Source organism: Corvus brachyrhynchos, unplaced genomic scaffold (genome assembly GCF_000691975.1).
Source record: "Corvus brachyrhynchos isolate BGI_N302 unplaced genomic scaffold, ASM69197v1 scaffold875, whole genome shotgun sequence".
In the NCBI taxonomy this organism is placed as follows: Eukaryota; Metazoa; Chordata; class Aves; order Passeriformes; family Corvidae; genus Corvus; species Corvus brachyrhynchos.
In genome coordinates this window covers 399,892-408,482 of record NW_008238107.1, presented here as the reverse complement: position 1 = coordinate 408,482, position 8,591 = coordinate 399,892, and the positions used below count along the sequence as shown (strand labels likewise).

The 8,591-nt window shown below is 56.5% G+C and overlaps 1 protein-coding gene and 1 long non-coding RNA gene across 2 annotated transcripts in view; one reads left to right on the top strand and one right to left on the bottom strand.

Moving 5' to 3' along the window:
* LOC108446529 overlaps window positions 1-2,018 on the top strand; it is an 8,187-nt gene extending 6,169 nt beyond the window's left edge. The window contains exon 3 of the long non-coding RNA XR_001861738.1: window positions 316-2,018. This is a non-coding gene — a long non-coding RNA (uncharacterized LOC108446529). The remainder of the gene's footprint in view (window positions 1-315) is intronic.
* A 55-nt stretch (window positions 2,019-2,073) lies between these two features.
* Window positions 2,074-7,428, bottom strand: LOC103614951 (aquaporin-2). Its single transcript, XM_008632952.2, has 4 exons — window positions 6,821-7,428; window positions 4,843-5,007; window positions 4,045-4,125; window positions 2,074-3,176 (listed from the first exon to the last, which is right to left on the bottom strand). Exons 1-4 carry the CDS (start codon window positions 7,184-7,186, stop codon window positions 2,961-2,963), a joined length of 828 nt encoding a protein of 275 aa, XP_008631174.1. The 5' UTR covers window positions 7,187-7,428; the 3' UTR covers window positions 2,074-2,960.
* Between the last annotated feature and the right edge of the window lie 1,163 nt (window positions 7,429-8,591).

Genomic DNA, 8,591 nt, shown 5'->3' with positions numbered 1-8,591 from the left:
CCTGTGTGTGTCGCACACCCCCTGACGGGGGGGGGCCGGCCGGGGGGGGGTCAGGCTCTGCTCCCAGGGAACAGGGAAATGGCCTCAGGCTGTGGCAGGGGAGCTTTAGTTGGATATTGGGAAAATTCCTCAATGGAAAGGGTTTTCCAGACCAGGCACAGCTGCTCAGGGCAGGGGTGGGGTCCCATCCCTGGGGGGATTTCAAAGCTGTGACACCTGGGGACATGGTCGGGGGGGACGTGGCAGTGCTGGGGAAACACTTGGACTCGCTGGTCTCCACGGCATTTTCCAACCCAAACAATTCCATGATTCCAGGAATATGGCAGCCAAGCAGCAAAGGCAAGGAAGGGGACAGGGATGTGTCCAAAGTGCTCCGGAATTTGTGCAGCTTTGCAGAAGGATCAGCCCACAGCTGAGGCCATCCCGGAGCCCAAGGTGGAGAAGGGGAAAACCTCATGGTCTTGGGGGTGGCAGGACATGGGAATGCTTCAAATCCTGGCTCAAAGCACTCCCTTGGGATCATTTTCAACATCCCAAGTGTTGCCAGTTTAAGGAGGATTATGGTCGGTCTGTGGCAGCTCCGGGTTCCTGACCCTGCCCTCCAATTCCAGCCCCCCAGCGCGATCTGGAGTGTCCGGGTGGTTTCCTGACAGGGAAGTTTGGGAAGTGACACAGCTCCACAGGGAAGGTGAATTTGTATTCCTGGAGCTGCTTCAGCCACTGGGCTGAGGGGTTTGGGGTCTGGGAGGTGACTTTATGGGACTTTATATCTACTGTTTACCATAAACGTGCCAGTGTTTTCCATAAATGTGTCAGTATTTGATCCCCGTGTCCGAATTCAGGGGGTAAAAGGGAATTTAAAGCACTTCACGTGGAAGAGGAGAGCCATTATCAGACATTAAACCTCAAGATCAGGCCCTGCGAGACTTAAACATTGCCAGGGTAAATAATAAATGAAATGCTTCGATCTGGAGAAGAGACTTTGAACACACCAAGATTAATTTAAATAAATAACTGAATTCAGCTGTGGCTGTTTCTACAGCAGAACATGCACAGGGTGACTTCTGGAGGAGTCCACTGGGATTTTCTTGCGTGCCTACCTGGATTCATTTTCTGTTAAAAAGCATCAAAAACACTGAACAACTTTTAAAAGCGAGCATTTGATAACAGAAATTCAATTTGACACTGGGAATGATTTAAAACGTGATTTTATTGCCATTGCTGAGAACAGAGGGAATTTTTGAGGAGCCTCTTCTGAGCTAAAATTCAAATTCACCATCGAGGAGCAAAGGGAAGCAGAATCCCCGGGTCTGGGTGGATCAAACCAGGGCTGGAAGTGCTGCCTTGGCAAAGCCCTCTGGGGGTATTTGCATGGACTGGCTGTGGATAAACACCTGGTCTGGGCCAGATCAAAGCTGGGCTCCCTCCTGTTCCCTCCAGCAGCAGCCGCTCCAACACCTGAGGAAGAGCACGGGGGAAAGGAAAGGATGGGGCTGGTGGGAGGAGGGGGCGGTGCCGCTGCAGCAGAGGGAGAAGAGCAGCATTTGGTGGGGGGCTCCTGTCAGAGCAGGGGGAGGGAAACGATCCATAATGATCCGTAAATCATCCCTTAGGATTGGGAATTGCGTCCAATCTCATTGAATAGTCTCATTAACAGCCTTTCCAGAGACATCCTGGTGGGGCTGACACTGATGGGGCAGCGCTGGGGGCAGTGCTGGGATTCACTCTGGGAATGGAGAACTTGGGGCAGAGCAAGCGAAACGGGGTTCAATTAATGGCTAAAAGAGCAAAGTTCACCCAGAGACCGACCCAAACTCCTTGGCCAGACTGAGGACCATGGCCGGGTCCTGACAGGGCAGAGGGAAGGGGTAGGAGGGGTTTGGAGGGTCCGGAGTGATGCAGCCATGGGAAAGGGATGAGGGAAGCAAGCAATGGCGATGAGAAGGAATTCGTCCCTGTGAGGGTGGGGAGGCCCTGGCACAGGGTGCCAAGAGCAGCTGTGGCAGTGCCCAAGGCCAGGCTGGACATTGGGGCTTGGAGCAGCCTGGGACAGTGGGAGGTGTCCCTGCCGTGGCAGGGGTGGCACTGGGTGGGGTTTGAGGTCCCTTCCCATCCCACCCATTCCATGGTTCTGATTCTTCACACCTGAAACCCTTTGGGTGTGAAATCTTTCCTTTACGTGCTCCAGGTGCTCTGAGCCTCCGAGGGGAACAGGACCGGGGGAAGGAAGGGAAAACCAGGGAGAGAGAGGAAGGACAACCCTGGCCCAACAATGAGCTAGGGAGTTTGGGCTTTAACCCGGGCTTGTCGTTTCACAGGAGAGAGAATGTGCAAGTGGTCCCCAGTGGGGCCTGCAGGGACTCCTGGCCGTGCTCCCAGTCCCACCTTCCCAGGAAAGTCCCCGTGGGAGCACCTCTGTGTCCCGTGGCAGGTGGGAAGTGGCGCTTTGGTCCCTTTCACAGCAGAATCTGTCGTGTGTGACACTCGTGGCTCAGCGTGAGCGCTCCTGCTCCTGCTCGAGTGTGAGCCAAGAGCCGAGCGGGGACGGGAGACGGGAGCAGAGTTCAGCAGCAATGAGGCATCGGGTGGCAACCTCCACACCCAGGGTAATGAACACTCTCCAGGCTCCTCGCAGCTCTCCGGGAGGGAGCAGCCTCAGCCAAGCTGCGTGTCCTGCGAGGGGGATGTGGAAGAGGGCATCCCGGGGGGTCCCAGGGTCCTCGTTCCTGCGGGGTTGGGATTTACTGGTTCTCCCCCAGATCAGAAACCCCCTGGGCGTGGGGAGAGCTGGGGACAGGAGGTGGGTGGGACCAGCACAGCATCTCCCCGGGAGAGGAGTCAACGTCAGTGCCCCAGGAGAAACGAAGGGAGAGAGGGGAGAGGCGAGATGCTCCTCTGGACAAGCACTAAAATCATGCCAGAGGTTTCCAGCCCCTCTCTCGGCCCAGAGAGAGGTTTGGCTACACCTTCTCGGACATCCCCCTGGGCAGGGTCTGGGGGGAGTGGAGCTCCACGGACTGGCGCCGCCGGACCTCCCGCTCGGCCCAGTCCTGCTCGGGCTCGCAGCCCTTGAGGATGGCCAAGCGCTCCGAGAGGGTTTTGGCCTGCGGGAACAGGACGTAGTTGTAGAGGATCGAAGCTGCTGCAGCCCCAATCAGGGGGCCCACCCAGAACACCTGGGGAGGAGAGAAGAGTGGGGTGAGCAAAACCCAGCCTGGCTTTGAGGGGTGGGGAGGAGCTCTGAGAGACACTCCGGGGGCTTGGGTTCCTTCCTGGCAACAAAACATGAGGTCAGCTCTGCTTTGGCCATCGCTGGGGACCTGAACTCCGCTCCAGTGCCTGGATATTCCCAACCATCCCCTTCCAGCTTTCCCCCTCTGCTCAGAGCCTGCCATTAATGACAGGCCCATTGGGGATGTGCTGAGTGATGTGAGACTGTCTGCAGGAGCATTTTCCTACCCACTCACGGATTGCTGTGGAGGAGGAGGAGGAGGAGGCAGTGGCCTGGGCCAGACACCTTGGCACACATCAGGAACCAGCTGGGCTCTTTGCAGATGAAAACAATAAAATCTCTTGAGCTGGAAAGGGCCCAAGAAGTCCAGCTTCTGGCCCTGCTCAGGACAACGCCACCAATCCCACCCCGTGCCTGAGAGCGCCGCCCAAATTCCCCTGGAGCTCTGGCAGGCTCAGAGCCACGGCCGTTCCCTGGGGAGCCAGGGAGTGTTCCCAAAGGTGTACCCAGATCCAGGAACCAGGAAAGCTCCCCAGGACTGGCAGCAGCTCCACGTTCCATTGGTTTTTTCCCTGTGCTAAGTCATGTCAACAGACCTCACACCCCGATCCTGTTGCAACGCTCCCAGTGTGGAGTTTGGAAAAGCCAATTAAGCAGCCAGCAGCCCCACCTCCTGCTCCTAATCTCTCCATCTCTCCTCCAGCTGGGAGCTGGCATGGAAATGCCGGGATTTTGTCTGGCTTGGTGAGTTTCGAGGAATACTGGCAGTTTGGGGGCCTCATCCAACCCAACCCCCAGAGCCGAGTTCTCACCCAGTGGTCGCTGAAGTCTCCGACGACGACGGCGGGGGCGAAGGACCTGGCGGGATTCATGGAGCAGCCGGTGTAACGGATCTGCCGGGAACACCATGGTCGGTGTCAGCATTAAGCCCTTTCACCACATTTTATAAAATGTTGGGGTGTCATTAGGGTTAATCATTCCCTGAGCTGCTGCTTCACCCTCCAGCATTCCTGTTCCCGGAAAAGGGATTCCAGGAGCCGCCACCGCCTGAGTCAACCCCGTGAGGTGCCTGAGCTCGTGCGTCCCGAGCGTGGCGTTGCTGGGGGATGACTGCGGGCATGGGCTCCCAGTCCTGCCGACAATTCCCTGTCCTGCCTCTGACGAAGGACACAGGGGCCTGCGGAGCGTTGAGGATGGAAGGTGTGGTGTGACCAACAGTGTTTTCCTGTGGGCACGGGGTGTGGGGGCTGCTTTGGGGCGTCATCCAGGTGGGATTTCCCTGAGCGTCCGTCCCAAACACTTCCCAGGCTCGTCATGCTCTTGAGAGCCCCAGCTGCCAACACGGTCACTCCAGGAGAGATCCCGCGGATCCCTGGAGCTCCCTATGGGACTCAAGGAGAGGCAGAGTCCAGAAATTCAAGCTTTTCATGCCAAATAAAAGCTGAGCTCAGTCCACAGCTCTCCCATGGCTTGGATGGGATTTTTCCCTCTCTCCACTGGAAAACCACGGGTTACACATTCCCCTCAAGCCCGGAGACGCAGCCAAACCAACTTCGGGCATAAACAAAACGAGAACCCCAAAAGTGCCAAGTTTTGGCCCATCCACTCACCCCGAGGAGGTGCCCCACAGCCACAGAGAGGCCAATGGAGAGGGCAGGGGAGCCCAGGTTGTCCTCACGCCGCTCGTCTGTGGAAGCGAAGACGCACAGCACCAGCTGGAAGGTGAGGAACAGCTCCACCGTCACCGCCTGCCCCGTCGTGGTCTCATTGTGCAGCTGGAACGGGAGCAAAAACGTGTTCCAGGGCCGAGTTCCGTGAGCGGATGGGAGATGTGGAGAGGAATCCAAAATCAGGGGGAGCCAAAGGAGACAGGGGAGATTTTGGGCACCAGAAAGAAAAAATTTCCCAGGTAGAAGAAGCGGCTCAATGGGAAATGCTCGACTGATCTCTCAGGAAACTTTATTGGCATTTTTTTGGTATTTTTCCATTTTTCTTTTCCTCATACGCAGAATGCCTTTTGGAAAAAAGTTTACAGGTTGCATTTTGAAGACATCGAAAAGAAATATTTTGGCATGAAAAAAGAAAAAAAATTCCCTTTCCACTTTTTTTGACTCAGAGAATTTGTCAGGTCTGATCTGGAGCTGTTCCTGGCTGCACCCCCTCTCCTCCAACTCTGTCCCTTCTTTCCCTGTGTCCCCCCAAATCTGATCCTGTTGCTCAGCGGTCCCAGGAAGGTCCTAACTGCCCTCCTGCCCGAGCTCCAGAGTCAGATCTTCCTCATTCTCCTCTCCAGTATTCCCCTCCATTTTTATCAGGATAATCTGTGCAGGCAGCAGCACGATGAACAGCCCACAGGGAAAAAAAACCTTCTCAAAATCCCCAGTTCCCACTTTCAGGTGGTTTAGGCTGTAAACCAGCAAAGCTGGAGCAGTCTGAGTCTCCCTTAAACCTCCTTTTATTACCCTGGGTCATTATCGGCCTAAATCCCCTTGTTCAGATTAAACCACAATCCCTCTTTTTAACCCTCTTAATCACGCTGCAGCTGAGTCCTGGCAGTGCCTCCCTGCCGTGGGAAAGGCGATTTCCATGAGCTGCTTCCCATCCCGATCCCTGCTCCTCCCTCGCTCCGTCGGGGCTGGGTGATGCTGATCCCGGCAGGTGCCTGTGCCGCCCTGGGATGGTGGGCACGGAGGGGGGACAGCGAATCCCTGGGTTTCGGTTCCTTTCCCTCTCCGGTTATCACGTGCCGCCGTGGGGAAGGGGGTGTTGGAGGCTGGGATACCACTGGAGAATCCCCCATGGCTTCCTAAGCTTCCCTGCCTTTATTTTTTCCCTGTCTGAAGTCAGCCTGAGATCCTTGTGATGCTTTAGGGAATCCATGTGCTGCGCTTCGGGATGACCCAGCTGGATCCGGTGGGACCATCCCGTCACAATGCAAGCAACGAGCTTAATCTAATGAAAATCTGGGATTTAGACCCAAATCTCTCCTCTCCCCACCACTCCAGCAACCTGGAAATTGTGGCTTTGCCAAAGCAGAGCTGGGAAGAGGCTCCCACACCAGAGGGGAAGTTGGGATGAGCCTGGGACAGGAGGAAGGCGCAGGTGCTATTTCGGACGCGTCCTTCCTTAAACCCCTGGGACCCCCAGAATCCAAGTCCTCCCCAGTGCAGCCCCAGGGGAAACTGAGATGGTTCTGACTCCACGGGAGGTGTTTGTGGCCAGCTGGATCCTTCCTCTGGCTTTAGGGACATTTTTGGCACCAATACGAAAACAGGAAACATTTCCCAGGTGGAAGAAGTGGCTCAATGGGAAATACTTGATTGACCTCTGGAAATTTTAGCCCTAAAAACAGAGGAGGAAGATGAGTCCTGCCTTCATCCCTGCTCCCGGCAGGACCCGTGGAGCAGCAGGGTCCCGGTGCTGGGCTGCGGCATTCAGAGGTTCCCTCGCCGACCCCAGAAGGTCTTTGCTGGCCACAAGCCCCTTCCTCCCACCCCTCAGCCTTCCCAAAGAGCCTGCCCAGCTTTTCCAAAGACCCTGCCCAGCCTCCCCGTGCCCTCCCAAGCCCATCCTGTGCCAAAGCCTCACCTTGTTGAGGGCCAGGCCCTCCCGGGAGTCGGCCGGGGTGATCTCGTGCAGGATGGCAGCGCCCACCACCCCCCCCAGCAGCTGGGCCACCACGTAGAAGAGGGCACGGAGCAGGGAGAGCTGCGAGCCCAGGAGACAGCCCAGGGTCACGGCGGGGTTGATGTGGGCGCCGCTGACGTGGCCCAGGGCCTGCACCAGGGTCCCGATGGCCAGGCCGAAGGCCAGCGCGATCTGCAGGGTGCTCGGGGCCGGCGCCGAGGGCCAGTTCAGGGCAGAGCCGAGGCCGAAGAGGACGAAGACCAAAGTCGCCAGGAATTCCGCCAAGACGGCCCTGGTGAAGGCGATGGAGCGCAGTTCCCACATCATGGAGGCTCCCAGGAGTGACCCTGCCCGGAGTGTCCTCAGTGCCCACCTGCTGCTGTGTCCCTGAGGATGAGCTGGGACAGCGTTTATATATCTGGAGGCGGGGGGGCCACAGGATCAGCTGCTGAAGGAGATGGGATCGTGGTCCCAGGAAATCTGATGCTTTTTTCCTTCCGTGTTCCAGCTGAGGGAGCATCAGATCCTGCCCCTTCTATTAAAGCCGGGGAATGCAGCCACCCTCGGGAGGTCACACATCAGCCTCCAGCGCTGCCGGGAAGGACGGTTCCCGTTCTCCTGGGCTTCCTTAGCTGGGATCTATCCCCTGAGCTGCCATTGCAGCTGGACCCTGGGAGCATGGGAAGGGCAGGGAGCAACAGGGGGTCTGTGGAGCTGGAGCTGAGGTCGGGTTGTGTTGAAAATCAGGCTGTGATTTAACAACCAGAAAAATCCAGGAACACAGAGGGATTCCTGGGGGTGTCCTGTGCAGGGTCAGGGGCTGGAGTCAATGATCCTTGAGAGTCTCTTCCAGCTGAGGATATTCCACGATTCCATGCAAAGTGAGTGCAGGAGAGGCACAAAACTCCAGGTGATTCACTACAGCTCAGCTCCTCAGAGTACCAGAATTTTGCAGCCTGGGCACAGATTTCCTACCCAGAAAATTGGGACCCAGTCCCAAAGCAATGACTGTCAGAAATTCCTGTGTGAAAATGTGACCGCAGGGCTGGAGCACCAACTGTGCCCTAATTATGGCCATTTTGGCCAACTCAGCTCTTCAGAAACATCCTTATAGTTCTTGGTGTCAATCCCAGAGCGAGATTTTCTTCTCTGGGATTTGATTCTTCCCATCTGCTCCTTGCCCAGAAAGTTTCTCTTCCCTTTTCTCCATTTCCCGTTCCTGAGGGATGTCTGTAGAGCCTTTTCCTTGCCCTGTCACTGGGGGTGGTGGCTTTGCTGGAAACTGAGGAGCTGGTTCTTGTTTTCCTCTCCAGAGCTGACTCTGTGGTGGGGTTGCTCCTCCGGGATAGAGCTGTAGCTGGAAGGGCCATTTTATCCCAGAGGGATGCAGAGGACCAGGTGTCCATTTCTGGGCTCTAACAGAGGCTCTCGCCCTACAATAAACTGAGTATTTTTCCCTTCCAGAGGAGCCGTGCAAGTGCCACGGAACTGCTGGGAAACGTTCCATATTGCTGGAATTATATCATGGAATCATGGGGCATCCCAAGCTGGAAGGGACCCGCAGGGATATGTGAAGGTTCTTTTCTCCATGACAGGTGGGGAACCGAGCTCCCAGGCGAGCAGAGGATGGATGTGGGTCCCTTCCAATGGAACGGTTCTTGTCTTCCCCCTTCTCGTCCCCCTTCCTTCCTCCTCCTCTTTCCCCTCCCCCCTTCTCTTTTCCCTTCCCCCT